General features: G+C 33.9%; 1 protein-coding gene and 1 pseudogene across 1 annotated transcript; one reads left to right on the top strand and one right to left on the bottom strand.

Moving 5' to 3' along the window:
• Nucleotides 1-5,643: 5,643 nt before the first annotated feature.
• Nucleotides 5,644-8,954, bottom strand: LOC142643639 (glucan endo-1,3-beta-glucosidase 6-like). The gene is made up of 2 exons (XM_075818340.1): nucleotides 8,596-8,954; nucleotides 5,644-6,966 (listed from the first exon to the last, which is right to left on the bottom strand). The coding sequence occupies exons 1-2, from the start codon at nucleotides 8,934-8,936 to the stop codon at nucleotides 5,838-5,840; spliced, it is 1,470 nt and encodes a 489-aa protein (XP_075674455.1). The 5' UTR covers nucleotides 8,937-8,954; the 3' UTR covers nucleotides 5,644-5,837.
• A 5,028-nt stretch (nucleotides 8,955-13,982) lies between these two features.
• Nucleotides 13,983-15,613, top strand: LOC142643234 (uncharacterized; annotated as a pseudogene).
• The last annotated feature ends 4,279 nt before the right edge of the window (nucleotides 15,614-19,892 follow it).

Consider the following 19,892-nt stretch of genomic DNA (forward strand, 5'->3'; position numbering starts at 1 on the left):
CGATTACCTCATGAGATGGTGGAAATATTATATTTTCAATCTACTCATGAAAATATGATAATTTTTTTGAAAAAGAATAAATTTTCAAGGAATATTTTGATCATTTTGGAGAGGTTTTAGTGTTCTTTTTGTCATTATGGGGCACTTATTAGTCATTTTGGTTGTTTCAAGTCTATATTGACCAAGTTCAAGGTTTCGAGGGTGTTTTTTGCCATTTTGGAGGTTTAAGAGATATTGTGGTTATTTTGATGTTTTAGAAGTACTTTGTTGATTTTATATGTCTGCTGGGTATTTTAGTTGGTTTGGAGGTTTCAGAGATAATTTGATAATTTTATGTATTTGAGATTTCGTTCATTTGCTTTCATAAGAAATTATGAATAAGATTTTATTGAAGGAAATTATGGTTTATAATTATTCAATTGTTCAACTTACTTTTGTATTTCACTTTATACCTTTAGCTTTTAGAGCATTCTCATCCAATGCTCTAAATCTTGTGTTTAGCTATTTTTCATTTTACTATAACACAAATCACTTTTTTTTTATAAAAAAAAAAAACTGATATTTGGTGCTCTTGCTCTAATATTACTGAGATTTTTTCTTGTTTTAATGGTAACATCTTATTTTTTAGATGTTATTGTAGCAACATTTATTGTAATACCCCACATACTTTTATTTGAGGTTATTATTATATTTTTTCTTTTAAATATAATTTATGAGTCATAGGTATTCTTTTTATTAGTAACTGCAGCCTGCTACCCTACTAAGCCCACATCTTTAATATGAACTACAGGGTAGAGGAAGAGATAATCAGAGTTATTTTTTAGATGTTATTGTAGCAACATTTATTGTAATACCCCACATACTTTTATTTGAGGTTGTTATTATATTTTTTCTTTTAAATATAATTGATGGGTCATATGTATTCTTTTTATTAGTAACTGCAGCCCGCTACCCTGCTAAGCTCACATCTTTAATACGAACTACAAGGTAGAGGAATAGATAATCAGGGTTATCATAGAAAAGGTTTTATCAAAGAGGCTGAGAGGTGTTTTTCCTTGGAGTTTAGAGCACATACAAGTGAAGAGGCAATCAGATTGTTCAAGGTATGATTTCTCACCGTTGAAAACGAAGAATTAAGGAGTTAGAATTTTATCATGAAAAACTTTAGTGATGTGTAGATTGTTGAATTGGTAATTTCTTAGATTACGATTTTACAGTGTTTCAATAATTCTAGAATTCTAGGTTGCCACTATTCGGACCCTAGAACAAAAGCCGAAATTGTCAAATCTATGTATAAGGCTAGCGCCACTTTAGTAGGTCTATAGGAAGTTTTGGCTGCTAATTCATATACCGTAACATTAATTCTAAATTGTTGGACAATTGTAGCTGACCCCACCCATGTGCCACTAGTTCTCTCTTACGTTTTGTCAAAGTCCAGGTTCCCTGATGGTGTATTGATAGCTTCAATAGTCATTGCCTAGGTGTTGACTATTTCCTACACAATGAACCATTTAAGGGTTCAAGTGACACAGCTACAATTTCTTTAAAAAGGATAAGGACAAATGTGATATTTTCATACCAAAATTCTCATATTAAATCCGTAAGGTCAATGAATGTAAATCCATGAACAATATCATATTGGTTTTGGCCCACTGTTTGCATTGAGGATTATATATTAAATCCTAAAGTGTTAGCTATTGCATTCCTCTTGGAAAAATGAGTTTCGATTAATGCAAGGATGTATTATTGATTAGAATACCATTGATTAGAAAAACGTTAATTTAGTGCTGAAAGTGTTATTAGTTCAGCAAAGTATAATACTAGTGAGTCCATTTGTATAGTTCTATAAGCTTTATATTTTGTAGAAGATATTAAGTATATTTCCATGATTGATTATAGGTCCTATTTAAGAGTATTTTGAGACTATTTGGAGGGTGTTTCAGCTGGACTTTCAGAGTGATTCAAGTGCTGTAAGTAATTATGCATAATATGCACAAGTTTTGTCCCTTAGGTTCTTAGAAGTTAAAAGTTTCAAAAGTTTTGTATTTCATACTTATATTTTCTAAGTTTGTCCAAAGTATTTTTGTTTCATTGAAAGAGAAATTTCGACTATTAAATAATATTTTAAAGAGATACTTTGAATTTTAAATAACGTTTAAAATGTCCAAATCTCATTTAAAAGATTATTTTTAAATTAAATTATTTTCCGAAAATAATTGAGTTTCAAAGTAAGTTCTCTAAAAAGGTCCTTGTTCTTTAATTTGTTAAAACCAAGTGATTTCAAAACCATATTCCTATTTTCCAAATAGTATTTAAAATGTTTCTTTTAGTAAATTGAAATTTCAGATTTACTCAAGAATTGTATTATATTTGTATAAATTCCTCAATTCCTATTTGTTTCCTAAGGGAGTCAAGCATCTTTTGATTTATGTATCAATTTAATATTGAGATATTCGATATGCCTTTATTGTTGGAATAATTGTTAATATTATGAAAATTATTCTGTGATGTATAAACTTTGTTTTTTGTGATATGTGACTCAAATTGAGTATTTTTAGAATTGATAAGATATATGTGTAAATCCGCTCAAAGGATTTTATGTGAGAATATGTGTTGATCCCTCACCAACAGGGGTTAGTTGTTGGTATCCGCTCATAAGATTGTATGTGAGAATATGTGATGTGTATATGTGATACTGTGCTCTGATCAATTATATGTATCTGATTTCAAATGATTTTAAGATGTGATTACATGTGTATTAAGTGATTCATTATATGTTTTGTAGAATAATTATTTTTGATATCATTGAATGAGTTTCTGAAAAATCAAAATACTCGTGTTTTGCTTGACTCTATTCCGTTGTGTATTCTATATAATTACTTACTAGATGTGTGGCTCACCCCATTAATTACTGTTTTCAGATTAAAGCGTAGTTGGAAATATAGAATCTTTGAATCGCTTTGGAAGTTGTAGGCAACTTCAGTATTACTTGAAAACTTATAGAATTTTAGTTACCTTTATTTTGTAATGCATGTTTTATATAGTGGAGATTAATTTCAATTTGTGGACTTTAGATTTTGTAAGAGGTTCTTAAGATTACTTGTTTCTTTGGAGTTTTAATTTATTTTGGGTCAATTATGGTTAATGAGTTATATAAGTTCAGTAGGTTAGTCATGCATCTAAATTCATGTTCCATGGATTTGGGTCGTGACAGTGTTTGATTGCCTCTTCACTTGTATATGCTCTAAACTCTAAGGAAATACACCTCTTAGCCTCTTTGATAAAACATTTTCTATGAAAACCCTAATTATCTTTTCCTCTACCCTGTAGTTTATATTAAAGATGTGGGCTTAGTGGGGTAGCGAGCTGCAGTTACTAATAAAAAGAATACCTATGGCCCATCAATTATATTTAAAATAAAAAATATAATAATAACCTCAAATAAAAGTATGTGGGGTATTACACTCAATCAATCAAATTGGGGCATCACATTTATATCTTAAATATTATTATTTTATTCAACCCCAATCATTTTAATCTCTCAAAAAGAATAGAGTACAAGAATATGTAGGATGTATTATTAAAATGATAATGTAAAATAGAATAAAAATATTTAAATAGAGTGATAAGGTAATAGAAGTATTGAATGTAGGGTGTATTGATAAAGTGGTAATGTAAAATGGATAAACTTCCCCCTTGTAATTATTGAATTATAAAGCCAAAAAAAAAAAACTAATTATATAGTTACAATGGAATTAAAACTAGATATATTCAAATCACGTTTATTACTCAGCCTTCCCCTTGTAATTATTGAATTATAAAGCCAAAAAGAAAACTAATTATATAGTTACAATGAAATTAAAACTAGATATATTCAAATTGAAGGAAAAATTCTGGTTTTGCATCTCATGCAAAACCCACAGCGGAAGCGACGAATTAGGATCTATTTCATTCATGATTGATAACGTGCACTATCTAAATTTCAGAATTTAAGAACAAGATGGCGTACCTTGGTGTGAGGAAATTCAAAACAAAGATTAGAAGCACTTGGGAACACTCTTAATCTTCACTCCAATTCCACTTTACGCCCAAGATGTGTGGTCTCTCAATCAGTTTTTCAAAGGGAGAATGAAAGTGTGTCTCACACTCTCTCACACACCCTTTCTTATTTTTCTTTTCTTTCTCTTTTAATAAAAATTCTGGTTGTTTCTCCCTTTATAACTAACTGATTATCTAATTGGGCTGGCCTATTGGGCCTTTCCAATTGGGCTTTAGTGTGTGGCTTGGAGTGGGACCAAAAGGGACCAATAAGACACTAGCTCCAATGGGCCTTGGGCTTTTCCGTCAACTCTTGACAAGTCCAAAGTTACCATTAATTATATTTAATACCACTATATAAATATAATTGCACTCTAGGCCTTATTAATAAATTATATCCCAAGACTTTATTAAACACGTAACCCCTTCATAAAATATTCGTAGTAACACAAAGTCATAAATATAAACTGCCACTTTGTAAATTACTACATCTTATCCTTGAGTACCCGGTTTAATTCTTTAAAGTTATTCATTATATATTTATGAAATCCAATTTCATAAATATATACTTTAGTAATTTCTTACTAAAGTGGTTAGGCCTAACTCTCTGAATAACTGAAACCATTAAACTTATCTCAAGGGAATATTTTATATCTTTATCAAGAGACTATGAATTCCATCTTGAGAATATATGTTCCATCAACACTAAATATGGCTGCCCAACATACTGAGGTTTTGACCGTTATTTCGATCTCACTCCGATATATCAAAGCAACCTACACTTCATGATCGTCCATTATTCTCTCGGGATTAAGAGTTCATGCAAATAGAAGTCGTGAGATTTATTATTCATTTGACAATCGTTAGAAGAATAATAAATCTCACAACGGCCCCTGTTCAATATGTTTTAACTCTTAAAACATATCAACATATCAACTAGAAGCTTCCACTTCCATGATCAAGACAAATCATCTTAGTTGACACGTTATAGTCTTCGCAGATGAAATGCCCAATTTCATCACCGACTACGAACTATTAATTCTGAGTTTACAAAGAACTTGTGATTTACATCTTCTGTGACTTTTCACATAAATCACATACAATGCATCTCATGGACTATATGATAATGTCCCATATTCACGTAACCACTATTTTAGATAATAATAAAATAACTTTATCAAATACAATATTAAGTCATACATCATGTCATACATAATGTCATACATAATATCATACATAGCATCATACAATAGGATTTAAGGGCACTAATCCTAACACAAATCACGTTTATTACTCAGCATGCTGAGTAATAAACGTGATTTGAATATATCTAGTTTGGTGGCTACAGCTCTGGCTGATATGTTTGTCAAGATGTAATGAGTTACGACTTCCATATAATGATTAGAAAGCTTAGTAACTTTTGTGGTGCATGAGAGAGTTGAGAGCACAATACAATCGGCTCCAACTTACGCAGGAAATGGCGTCACAAATCACAATGTGAAATGAAGCACATGCTAAGCTATTTTTAAGAGATTAGTTAATTAATATTTTTACAAGTTTTGAGACATGCATGATGAAAGTAACTCTAGGAATTGTCTTTTATTATTTGGACAAGAAACAAAGAATATTCATATAATGAATAGGAATGAATTTGAGTCGATTTCTTCTAGATACAAATACCATCTCGAGTAAAAATTAAAAAAAGACATAAAAAAAAATTGAAAAAATTGATATATATGGTTTAGAAATCGGATGTGATATGCGCATGAAAATTCATCCAGTTGTGAAATCAATCCAAGTTATACATATGTAACCAATGTGATGAGCCCAAGAAGCGCCAAGAGTAGTGAGTTTTTGTTGCTTCCAACAGCCAATGAAGAAGAACGAGATGGCGGAAGCTCGTGCGTCCCAAGGTCGATCATTATCTCAAATCGACATGTACCCTGAGATGGATCCAATTTTGCAATGGTTGATAGATTATTAAATTTACATGCATCTTTTCGCTGATCCAAGGTCTGGTAGTACATATTAAAAGCATAAGAAGCATTGCTTCTAGCATCCAATGTACCGCAACTTGATCCATATCCAAGAGAGGTGCAATCAGCATAAGTGCATGCGTAGTTTACACTGTTTGTCAAATTGGGGTCCAAAAGATTTGCCTCAGGTGACATTACACACCATTCCCTAGCCAAATACTTTACTCCTTTAGCCGCAACTAGACCTCGTCCATTGCCCAAATCCAAAGCATATTTAACAGTTCCATCATAATAGAATATACCCCAATGCCTTTCAAAGTTACCTGGATCTATGCTCTTAGCATCTTCATCAATAAGGCCAAACAAATAGATATCTGGTGGAGTACGCCTCTTGGGTGTGCCTTGACCTTTAATTATTCGATCAAATAAGCCTTGATTGAATCTTTTTGCATACTCTATGTTAGCATTGATGTCACCATCAGTTGGCCATCCAACTTCACCAATGATGACAGGCATTGATCCAAAACCATTCTTTTCAAGAGCTGCAATAAGGGTGTCATAGTTTGCATCAAACACATTGGTGTAAGTGGTAGAGCCATCAACAATTGGGGTAGAATTGCCATTGAAAAAGGCATAATCTTTTGGAAAATGGGGGTCTGCGTAGAGGCTGAGAAATGGGTAGATGTTGATGGCGAGAGCAGAACCACTGTCACTGAGAAACTTGATCATGGAAATCATGAGAGGACGAATATCTGACCGAAAGTCACCTCCAGAAGGAAGATCAGTGTCGGTCTGGTAGACATCTGCATTTAGCGGGACTGTCACCTTCACTTGTCGGCCTAAGCCGGCTTTTATGAGGGCTGCTTGAACATTTTTGAGAGCTGGAAATGTGGTTTGCAGGAATTGGTCTTTGTATGTCTGAAGAAAAGGTTCATTGCCCACTGCTACATAGCTGTGTGTATATGTACATAACATATGTTAAACATAGTATAATTAATGCAATCAATTGCTATTAATATTTCCCTTCTAAAAAAATTGTTATTAATACATGAGCAATAAGTAATAAGGAACCTAAATGTGTATATATTGTTGAATTCAAATTGTAGCACTCACTCATTTATATTGGATCAATATGTTGTCATTCTCCATTGTTGGATTACATTTCTCAACAATGATTTTCATGTGTATATTCTCAACATGCTTCTCAATTTTCACATCAATCTTATGTTAAACATGATAAGAAATAAATTCAATAAAACACGTATAGCATAAATCAAATTTCTAGTCCTTACATTGAAGATGAACAAGACATATATAGAAAGGCCTATAAAATGTAGGAATGACAATGGGTAAGGGTTTAGTACTTTTCAAACCCAAACTCTTTAAATATTTCTACATATCAAAGTCTATATAATTTCAGAAATTCCATCACAAATTCATTCTTTTTATATTTAAAAAATACAAGACCACCCATTCATTTAATTAAGTTGAGTTAAACAAGTTAGATCAGGACGAGTTAACCGAAAGTTGAATATCTAAAATATTGTTTATTTAAATTTAAGCATATTAGTAAGCACTCTTACACTAAATTAGATAATAAGTAACTTTTTAAAATAAAGTGAAACACACTTACTGCTTTTGATATACAAACCCTCATTGTTTATGTAAATAAAAATAATAATACAGGTAATTTAGTTATTTAAATACATAATCAGGATGGGTTCAATGCCTAATGCGCAATACTTAAACCGTAGCACGCTTAAAAATTTAAATCCAAACTCACACCAAACGCATTTAAAAATTTCAACGCCAATACTATTAGCATCGGGATTGGGTCGGAAAATATATTAAACCCAAGGCATTGCCATTCGTAGCAATTAGACCAAATAAAAAGTACTAATATACATGATGACATCTACAAAATTTTATTATTATTATTATTTTGAAAATCTATCAATTAACAATTGTAAGTTATTTAATTTTAAAGTATAAAAATAAATAAATTAATTAAAAAAACAACTGCAACTTAAAATTAAAATATTTGGATAAATGACACTTTATAATAAATAAGTTGTTCTCAAACAGACTCTAAATGTGTAATAAACTAGTCTATAATAAATTCATTACACATTTAATATAAAGTGTCATAAGTTGTTCCTAAACAGACTCTAAATGTGTAATAAATAACTAAAAACTAGTTTATTTCTAAATATTTTTTTAAAAAAAAACCTTAAAAATTGTTATTTGCAACAAAAAAAAGGAAATGAAGGTTACCATAACTTTTGAGTGGAGTTGTGATGTGCCTTTATGTTAAAACTTTTTCTCCTCTCCCTCCACACGTGTGTGTGTGTTTGTTTTTTCCAAAAAAAAAGAAAAAGAAGAAGAAGAAGAAGAAGAAGAGCTCTGTGCCTTTACCCAAACGAAAACGTACAGGGTGACTTCTTGAAAACTAGTAATCAGTGTTCATCTATTCAGAATAAGTTCATGCATTAGCCATGCAGATGCTTGTCTTAGAAATGAAAATATTGAATTTTGAGAATCGTCAGGCTTGAGAAAAAAAGAAAAAAGAAAAGGGGTTTACCTTATATTGGTCCCATATTTGGATACGTAGTTGGAGACATTTTTAGCTACCCAGTCCTCGGCAACTCGGACACTGCTTGCAAGCGGTGCTAAGAACTCATTGGGTATCCCAAGCATAACCTCAATACCAGATCTCCCAAGAGCTTGGAGTGCCCCAGGATCTGCTTCAAACAGCTTCACTTTATTAAATCCATTGTCTTTCAATAGCCTGACCACTATTTTTGGTGGGAGAGGATGTGTTAAACGAGTTCCCCAGTTAACACCAAGGCCAAAGACCCCCTTTACTTGTCCTTCTCCTAACATGCAAAACAACAAGAACCATAAGAAATAGCGGAAACCCATGTTTATTTTCTCCCAACTTTTTTGTTTTCTTAGGTTTCTTGCTCCAACACAAGTATTTATGAAGTAATATTTAATTGAACCAATGTTCAAAGGTATACATTAATCTTCTTTTCCTTTTATGAAAAGAAAGGTAAGGAATTACATAAAGATTCAATAAGGAACTGGATTCCAAGGGAAAACCCATTTGGCTGATCAATCACCTTATTTGAGGAAAATCTATCAAGAAAGTTAGGAATTGAGTTAACTTGTTATGTGCTGGTATTCTTCGGACCCAAAAGCAGAAAACCTATTGAGAAGGGATGCACATTTCTCAATTTGGATATCTTTCTCAACTAAATAAATTAGTTTTGCATGAAAAGTCCCTTTCTTATTCTTCTCCCACTTTATTTTAGCTTTTCCAAATCCGATTCATCCCTCATGGCTTAGGAATATTGCCAGTAAGCCGTAGCTCTCGCACAAAACTTCGTCAAAATACTTAGCTATACTACCAATTTGACGCACTAAAACTTTATTTGAAAAATCTTATTTAGACCCCAATTTTTTTATGCAACGAATTTATTTATTTATTTTTGGGGAACGAATTTATTAATTAAGTTTCAATTTAAAAGGAAATTACGATACAATAAACTACAAAAACAGCAAGTCATCAAAGTTATAAAGCAAGTTGTCTAATGATTCAAGTCTTTCATTTCTAGTTTTGTCAAGGGGCCTTGTGTCCATCTTGTTTTCTAGTTTTGTTTGGAACTTAAATCTATATTTACCTTGTCTAGGGGAATTAAGTCTTTTTCCCCCCCCCCCCCCCCTTCATCTAGGGGGTTTTAGGCTCGTCTAGTTCTTTGTTTGGCCCTTAGGCCCATTCTTTCTTATCTTGGGGTATTAGACCTATCTTGTTTTGTTATAGGGCCTTAAGCCTATCTTTGTTTTTTTTAGGGGATTGGAATTAAGCTTATCATTGTTCTCAAATTGGGCCTTAGGCCCATCCTTGTCCTTTTTAGGGAATATGGCCCATCTTGTTTTGCTTTAGGCTCGTCTTTGTTTGTCTAGGGGCCGGCCTTTAGGCCCACCTTGTTCTCTATTTGCGCCTTAGGTCCATCCTAGTTTGTCTTGAGGTTTAACTTCGTCATGTCCTTTGGGTCTTAAGCCCATACTTATTTTGTCTAGAAGTCTTAAAGCATTAGTATCTAGGAATGCAAAAAAGTGTGTATCATACATCTACTTTGGCTATTTTATCATTTCATTTTACAACTCACCCAATATCCCGATTTCTATTTTTACATACAACTCATTAAAATAATATAAACTATACTAACAAATAATACCAACTTGTTTTTCAAGAGAGCAAATAAGGTGTCAAAAATGAATTTATCACAATCTAATTTAAATCTCAAATTTATTATTTGTTGAATAATGTATGCATATGAAATTTTTTTTATTAAAAAAAAAAATGCAACCCAATCAAAATTTAGACTGAATTAATTTTAAATTAATTTTTTGTTGAAACCAATCAAAATTAAGTGTTTAGATTCAAGCGTAATCTGGGCCCATTCTGTAGGTGTGTCATAATCATTGAATATTGTTTTAATGATAACTTTTGATCTAGTGGTCCAATCAAGGCCCATGACATACCATTGTGATCGTTAGAGTGTCAAGATTTGTTTTGTATAACAAAATTGAAGATCTAAATGTTGAAATTATGATTATGCCCTTAATGAAAAATTACTATTTTGCCATCAATATCGATTAAATGTAAGTTGTGAAATCAGGTGTCTACACCATCCTTATTTGTCTTAGGGTGTTAGGTCCATCTTGTTTTGTCATAGGGCCTTAGGCCTATCTTTGTTTTTTTCTAGGGGAATTAGGCCTATCATTTTTCTCTGATTGGACCTTAGGCCCATCCTCGTCTTTTTTAAGGGTTGATGCAGGGCAATTTCAAGTAGCTATATCCTAATCCTTTTATAACTAATTAGTTAGTTAGTTAGATGATTTCTTAAGCATTAGCTGATAGGATTTAGACACTTGTCAACCATCTAGAGGGTGTCAATGCCAAACAACTAGTATAAGTAGTAGAATGTAAGCTCTTTGCAAATCAATTTTGGTAATTGAATGAATTGTTAGCCTTTGTGTACTATTTGGAACTATTTGTTCTTGTAGAGGTACTTGTCCACCTATCATTTTGTTCTAAGCAACCCAACCCTTTCGTTGTTTCTAAACCATACACAAACAACCCATCATATTCCCTGCACCAGTTTGGTAGAGCTTGAGATTCTTAGGATTTAAGTTCCTTTACATTTTTTTTCTTTTCTTTTATTCATCCCAGTTCCAAGAACTCATCAAAATTGAATCTTGATTGTTAATTCTAATCCTAAACAACTTCCTTTAGTCAACCACAACCTTCTATTGCATTAACAATTAGTTTGCAACAACAATAAGTCATGATGAGTGAGAAGGCAAGAAAGGATAAAGGAAAGAAGCCTGCTATTTCTACAGCAGATAGGGAAGAAGTTGCAGCTAACGAAATGGGGGATCAAAGGGGTCAACCTAATTTGGCAACTGAGGTAGCATTGTTGAGGAGGCAATTACAAGACTTCACTAAACAATTGAAAAGAGATAGGAAACAACAACACAATCAACACGATGTTGTTGGAAGTGAAACTTCAAATGGGGGGGAGGGGGATTATGAGTTGTTCTTTGTTCATAGTCCTAAGAAAAATCAAGAGTGGCATAACTTTGGATCATGAGGAGTTTGTGGATTGGCTTAATGAAGTTGAAGAGATCTTTGCTCGTTATGATATTCAAGAATCCAAGAAAGTTAAATTGGCAACAGCAAATTTGAGAGGCAAGGCAAGATCTTGGTGGGAGAAGATGAAGATTGAAAGATTGAGGAAACGAAAAACCAAGATTCATACTTGGAAGAAGATGAATCAGAAGCTTAAAGAGCAATTCTTGGCTTACAACTACAGCCACACCCTTTACAGCAAAGTGTAAATCCAAGATGTCCATTTCCTCCACAATGACTGGACTGTTTTAGAAGCTTTCAGTAGGGCATTGCCAATTGAGAATCAGCAAGTCAAGGGGGCACAATTAGCTCCTTTCACTTCTAGAATCAGTGCTCGAAGTCGTGATGCAACATTCAATTTCACTAAGAATGTTGAAAATGGATCAAATTTTGTTAAATCAAGTAAGGCTTCCAAGGTACCAGCCAAGAACCATCCTATTTTGTCAAAGGGTAAAAAAACCATGGTGGTTTGAAAAGACAAAAGATCAAGACTTTCTAATTCAAGAGTTAGAAGATCATGGCGTAGGGCAACCTATTTTTGATAATTGCATTGAAGAACAAATTGGTGACGAAGGGAAAGAAATGAGTGATAGCATGAAATATGTGGCTGAACCTATTTATGATCAGTCTATGGAAGAAGCGTATGTTATTGTTGAGGAAGAAAAGGATTTATCATTAGGAACAAAAGCCTTGCAAGTTCCAAAGCAAGAAATTGAGGAAGACAAAAAACATAAAGGTAAAATTTTTCCAATTAATTTCTGCATTGAAGGAAGAATTTGTGACTTGTTGATTGAGAAAAGTAGTTATGAGAATATGGAGTCACAAGAGATTTTGAACAAGTAAGAATTGAAACATCAACACAAATTGTCTTGCTTAAATAAAAGAGATGAAATTAGAGTTTCAAGAGGTTGTTATTCCATTCTTTGTGATGAAGTAGACATACAATCATGTAACTACAATATGCATGTTATGTGGTTAACAGTTATGGCAATTAATAGTAATGTTATACACACACACACACACACACACACACACACACACACACACACACATATATGTGTGTGTGTGTGGGGGGGGGGGGGGGCAAGGACCAAAGATAGGGAGCACCGTTATGGCTTTTAGTTGTTCATCTAGAAGTAGCATCCATGGCCCGAGGAGTGAGGCAGTTCGAGAATGGAATGGGAAGTAACGAAGCGTCCTTAGGGGATATAAGGGGTGCAGACGGGAATCTTAAGGGTTGAATGGGATCTTTGTAGGAAGTTTCTTTTAAAAGTCTCACCTGTTCCTCCAGATTAAATGGTTAGCAACAGTTTTATCAGCTGCATTAATGAGAAAGTGACTTGAACAGTGGATCCACAGCTTAACAACTCCTTCCACCGCCTTCATCAGAAGTCTAATGGGACAAGTGTTCTTAGGGGGTTTAGGGAAATTGAAGATGGAGGGCCAGGATGCAAAAGGTCATAAAGTATATAAAAGAAAGAGATTCTCAGATAGAGAGGAGGCAGTGAGAATTAAAAGAGAAAGGTAAAAGAGAAAATAGTAGCTGAGAGAGAGTGAAGAGTATTTGTAAAAACCAAGAACTTTGTCCTCGGGCAAGCTTGTAAAGGCCCATTCATATATTAAAACCTTAGGCTTTTGGTCTTTCTTTCCCTATCTGTGTCCTTAGGTGAAGCCCACACTTGTTCATCACACTCTCTATACAAATATCTATTGTTTTAGGCCGGGTTTAGGAACTTTAATATCACTATTTTTTGTGGGCTTGGGTTGCCTAACCTTATGTTCTTACAATTGGCGCCATCTGTGGGAAACAAGATTTTGTTATGGCTTTGTTCTGGTAAGTCATGGCCAACCTGAAGCATAACAGGGAAGAATCTGTGGCTTCAAAGAGGGTAAACTTGTTTATTAATTTGGAATAGAGAAGAGATAGGTATCGTACACCTAGTGTGGTGGTAGATTCATACCATATTGAGCGCACTGGGCGGAGTCATTCAAGGTCAGGGAGCCAGGCGTCCCACGATCATGAGACGCGAAAGTTGCAACATGAGATAGACCACCTGCGTGAGAAGCTGAGGCGCAAGGAATGTGACAGAAGGAGCCCATCACCCTCGTTTAGTAATGGGTCAAGGGAGAGTAGGGACCACTCGTATTATCATAGGTTAAGAACTCTGTCCAGCGAATCTTTCTCGACCTCTTCCCGCTAGGATAGGCTGGAAAAGAGTAAGTATAGGTGTAGGCAGGGGCCATCTCATCAGGGCATGGGGAATGAAGTGATGAGCAAGGCACTTCAGCAGATCTCTAAGTCACCCTTTGTTAGGAGAATCAACAAAGCCAAGCCTCCCCATCGGTTTTCACAGCCAATTTTCACCGTTCACAACGAGAGGATTGGCCTTGTGGAGCATGTGACCTACTTCACTCAGAAGATGGCAGTTCATTCTGGAAATGAGGCCCTAATGTGCAAGGTTTTTCCTTCTAGCCTCGGGCTAGTAGCCATACGCTGGTTTGATGCTTTGGAAGAGGGGTCAATAAGATCCTTTGAAGAACTGACAAGAACATTTGGCGCTAGATTTATAACATGTAGTAGAGTCTCAAGCCATTAGATTACCTTCTGTTCATGACAATGAGGGAGGGAGAGACTCTCAAGACTTACTCGGACAGATATTGGGAAACATATAACGAAATAGATGGAGACTTTGAGGACGTGGCAATGAGAACTTTCAAGATGGGGCTCTCGATGGAGCATGAGCTGAGGAAGTCATTAACAATGAAACCTGCCCTCAGTATATGCCAGCTTATGGATCACATTGACAAGTATAAACGAGTGGAGGAGAATCAGATACAAGGAAAGGGTAAAGCTAAGATATTCCCGGAGAAGAGGGATCCTCAGGGAGGAGGATATAATAATAATCGTCCCAAGAGGGATTTCCTTAATCAAACGCCATCTATGAGGGCTCAAGTGGTTAACTCAGTGGTTAACTTATTGTTTAAGGAACCAGTATATCAAATACTGGATAAGATAAAAATGAGCCCTATTTTAGGTGGCCCAATAAGATGGGTAGGGATCCATCTAGGAGGAACCAGAACCTTTATTGCAACTATCATCAGGATAAATGGCACACAATGGAGGACTGTAGAACTCTACAGGATCACTTGAATCAATTAGTGAAGGCTGGAAAACTTGGTCAGTTCTTGTATTAGCCTGCGGGTTAGTATGGGCACTCAGGAGCTGGGTTTCAAAAGGATGGAGCTCCTTGGCCGGCATTGGGCACTATTAATGTGATCTTTGCTAGGCCAAGAAGTGATCTTGGGGCCTGTTCGGGGGTTATGTCATTGGTCGGGTGCCTTGGTTCAGAGAACAAGAATCGGGCTCCTAAGAAAGTAAAGATGGTGACAATCCCTACCTTAGGTTTTTCTAAAGAGGATAAAATTGGGAACACTCCAATCGCATGATGATGCTTTAGTGGTCACTATTAAGATTGGTGGGTATGATGTAAAGCGGGTGCTAGTTGACTAGGGAAGCGGGGTAGAGATCCTGTACCCTGACTTGTACAGAGGATTAAATCTAAAGCCTAAGGATCTAGAAAAATATGACTCGCCCTTGATGGGCTTTGATGGGAGGATGGTAGTCCCTCGTGGGATGATAAGGTTACCCGTGCAGGCAGGAAACGAGGAGGTGCAGGTCAGTTTCATTGTAGTTGAAGCCTACTCCCCTTACACCGCTATTTTGGCCAGACCATGGCTTCATGCTATGGATGTGGTGTCATCAACTCTGCATTTGAAAGTCAAGTATCCTACACAAGGAAGAGTAGGGGAACTGGTTGGTAGCCAAACAATGGCAAGGCAGTGTTTGGTGTCAGTCATCACACAGCATCCTGTGGATCCTGTCCTAGTGGGAGAAGAGTGAATCACGTAGCAGTTAAGGGGTCCTAAAGGGGGAATTGTGACTGAGGCACCTGAAGTCTTGTCTGAAGAGTTGGAAAAGGCTGTGATTGGACAGGACATTGAAAGATATTTTCAGGTGGGGTCCCAACTGTCGTAGGTGGAAAAGGCAGCATTGGTGAAGTTTCTAGAAGGTAATGCTGATCTATTTGCCTGAAGTACTTATGACGTACTCGGGATAGATCCTTTTATATATATATATATATATATAAAAGGATTTTATTTGTGATCCATTTAAAGCATAGTGTTTAAAGGTAAAATTGTCCAATTGTACTTTTCAGCTTGTTGGAGAGCATTCAATAAAACAATAAACGATGATAAACATGACATGAAATCCGCTATAGCACATTGGCAATTCTTAAAAAAAAGAATCCAGGTTCAAATCCTGTGGAAACTTTTTTTCTTTTTTTCTTTTTTTAGTGATTTTATTGGGCCCACTTAAATTAAAAATAATTAAAAAAAATAGTAAAAAAAAGGTTAATTATACTCTCCACTTAATTATTTTTTCTTTTTTTTAGTGATTTAATTGGGCCCACTTAAATTAAAAATAATTGAATAAATAGTATATAAAAAAAAAGGGTTAATTATACTCTCCACTTAATTATTGAGTCATTTGCAATTCTCCCTTTGACAAGAGATGGTATTTTAATCAATTCAGTATGGAATATAAAGGAAATAATTTTTGATTTTATAATTTTGGGGGGACATTATAATGACCCAATAAATGGAGAAAATTGTAATTAACCCTATTTTTAGTGATTTTATTGGGCCACTTAAATTAAAAATAATTAAATAAATAGTAAAAAAAAAGGTTAATTATACTCCCCACTTAATTATTGTCATTTGCAATTCTCCCTTTGACAAGAGAGGGTATTATTTTATAATATATGCTTATTATTAAATTTATATATATATATATATATATATATATATATATATATATATATATATATATATGTGTGTGTGTGTATATAAAAGGATATTATTTGTGATCCATTTAAAGCATAGTGTTTAAAGGTAAAATTTTCTAATTGTACTTTCAGCTTGTTGGAGAGCATTCAATAAAATAATAAAAGATGATGGATATGACATGAAATCCGCTGTAGCACATTGGCAATTCTCAAAAAAAAGAATCTAGGTTCAAAACCTGGCAGCGGAAACTTTTTTCCTTTTTATAGTGATTTTACTAGGCTCGCTTAAATTAAAAATAATTAAATAAATAGTAAAAAAAAAGGTTAATTATCTCTCCACTTAATTATTTTTTCTTTTTTATTAGTGATTTTTTTGGGCCCACTTAAGTTAAAAATAATTGAATAAATAGTAAAAAAAAAAGGTTAATTATACTCTCCACTTAATTATTGAGTCATTTGCAATTCTCCCTTTGACAAAAGACGGTATTTTAATCAATTCAATATGGAATATAAAGGAAATAATGGGTGATTTTATAATTTTGGGGGACATTATGATGACCCAATAAATAGAGAAAATTATAATTAACCCTATTTTTAGTGATTTTATTGGGCCGCTTAAATTAAAAATAATTAAATAAATAGTAAAAAAAAAGGTTAATTATACTCCCCACTTAATTATTGTCATTTGCAATTCTCCCTTTGACAAGAGAGGGTATTTTATTCAACTCAGTATGGAATATAAAGGGAATAATGGTTGATTTTATAATTTTGGGGGGACATTATGATGACCCAATAAATGGAGAAAATTGTTCTTAACCCTATTTTTGTATATTCTTTACCCGCCCTCATTTTTTCTTCAATTTTCCATTCATCTTGGGAAGTTGAATTTTGTATGGGCACGATGAAAAATAATATCCACCTGTTTTTCTTTTCTGCCTCGTTTTCCACACTGCGAAACAATTGAGAATATTGTTTGCTTTAGAAAAGACAATTGTGATTTCTCTAATCCAAAGAGTCGACTATTTATTAGGAGTTCAAAGTTCTACCGAGGAATGAATCCCACGAGACCAAAAAAAAATATCCCACAAGACAACCATGTCTAATAATTTATAATTTTTCCTAAAGCATTCCAAAAAAAATTGTTGATCTCGTAGATTTTTAGGTTCTTAAGAAAAAGAAAGAGAAAAACACGGAATGGAAGTCACATGGATTCACATTTACCAACGTTTTCAGATTTACAGCTAACAGGCACTGATCATGATCCTCCATATGGATCATATTATATACTTAACTCAAGATACAATATACAACAACTACTAATAGCATTCTCATTCAGAATTTTAAATAAATGCTAAATTTTAACATTAAATTTGTAAAAAGCATACTCTATCATGAATTGTAAATCTTATTAATTTTGCATGTGGCTACAGTGGGCACTGTAGCAAGATTGTAAAAAAAATGATTTGTTTAATAGTAATTGCTGGATACAGAAAACATAGTATGAATGGTAATTATTTGAAAACATAAAGAAAGAATAAATAAAACATAAAGAAAAGTTGATTGTCTTCCTCGTGATTCATAAAAAATTTCACACTTAAATGTATAAATTTTTGTTGGGTTCAGCACGTCTCTGTTACATTTTCTAATCACTAAAAGTGGTTTTTATTTATATATAATTAAGATGACAGGAGCTAGCCATAACACTTGTGCATTGCAAAACAAATGTATCAGCTTGAGCAAAACAGGACTCAAGTTTCTTGCATGACAAGAACCTTGATTCGCTAAAGCCTGAAGGTAAAGTGAGTTTCTGGTTTTCTTGTAACACAAGTATTAATCACTGTCTTCTTAGAGTTCCGTACTTACAAATCAAATATTCTATAACTTATACAATTTGTTTGCCTTTTAATTTCTTTTTTCTTGTCCTGCTTGGATTGTAATGAAAAGCACATGTATTTAGAATAGAGTGGTTCATAATTATACATTCGAACTTATTTTAGTTATATGTTTAGCTTCATCTTTTGGTTTCTAGGTGCATATTTGTTTATTACATACATTATTGGTAATAAGTTTCAATTTGTCTTCGTCTGAAAATTTACTTCCCCCTTCCCAACCCCCCCCCACAACTCTTCTTTAGTGTCTGCAATGTAATTTTTGTAGTGCAAAAAATGAAACACTGCAAGTCAAATAGTGACGGAAATGCAGTAGAGACTTAAGAAAAGGTAAAGAGGAGGATATGTGCGAGAGAGAATGTTGGAGATTTATGTGTTTGGCCTAGAGACTCAAGTCAAACAAAAAATCCCAAATGGCAACATCTTTACATTTGGTTCTATGTGTAACAATGAGCCCATTGAAGAGCATACATAGTGGATTATCTGTAGGCTAATCTTAGGCTGTGTTTGGTTGGGAGGATGGAAAAATGAGATGGTAGAAAATGTAGAGAATATAGAAATATGGGAAGATAGAAAGTATTTTAGTTTTCCACTCAACCAAACAGACCATTAGGCTTTATACTAGTTGCACTAAAAGCAGGATTAGATTAGCTAGTAAAATGAACATGCACCAGGATAACACAATAAAATGTACTGAGTCTTGACTAGGATACAATAGGCTTTGGCTTTGATATTGATGGGATGTATATGGAGCCATAGCTGTACATTGTCTTGGGATATTCTAGTGGCACTTGAGGGCATGTGTTGGCTATTCTAGTGGTGGTTCTTGCATAGTCTTGTAGATCGGATTCCTAGGGATAGAATCATGTGGTTTGGTAACAAAAATAATGTTTTAGAAGGGGAACATCTAAAGTGAGCAATACCAAAGAAAGCTGATATTGCCAACAGAAGGAAGCTTTGCTAATGCTATAGACAAAGGACGCAGGAGTGAAGATACGGAATTAGGAATTTTAGACATAAACCCTTGCGGTTTACTTTTAGAGATCATCTACATTCATAGTGGAAAGCTTCAAACAACTACATCTTAAATATTAAACTTTGCCCCATTTGAAAAGTATATATAATAGACTAACCATTGGATTACAATACTTGTAGTACAAATAAGAGCAGGATTTCTAGAACAACAAAACTGAAACTAGGATAATATGAATGAATTGGCTTTCGCCAGGATAATACAAGGGCTATAGGAGTTGATATCTTTAACACATTAAACTCTTGAGGACGGTTTGAAAGTGCAATTCCAGAAAGCGGTTAACTAAACTACAAATTCCATATTTGAGTGTCAGCTGGGATAAAAACAAAGGCTTTATTTCACACGAAATAAAAATAGATTTGTAGGATTAATGTTGGTGAAATTTATGATGAAAACCTATTTGTAATATAT

The sequence above is a fragment of the Castanea sativa genome, chromosome 7, assembly GCF_040712315.1.
Source record: "Castanea sativa cultivar Marrone di Chiusa Pesio chromosome 7, ASM4071231v1".
In the NCBI taxonomy this organism is placed as follows: Eukaryota; Viridiplantae; Streptophyta; class Magnoliopsida; order Fagales; family Fagaceae; genus Castanea; species Castanea sativa.

Bases quoted from the DNA above. Each gene is read 5' to 3' on its own strand.
- LOC142643639 (XM_075818340.1), bottom strand. From the start codon at position 8,936: ATGGGTTTCCGCTATTTCTTATGGTTCTTGTTGTTTTGCATGTTAGGA. The intron at 6,967-8,595 runs GTAAACCCCTTT...ATATACACACAG, and splicing joins AAATATGGGACCAATATAAG to CTATGTAGCAGTGGGCAATG.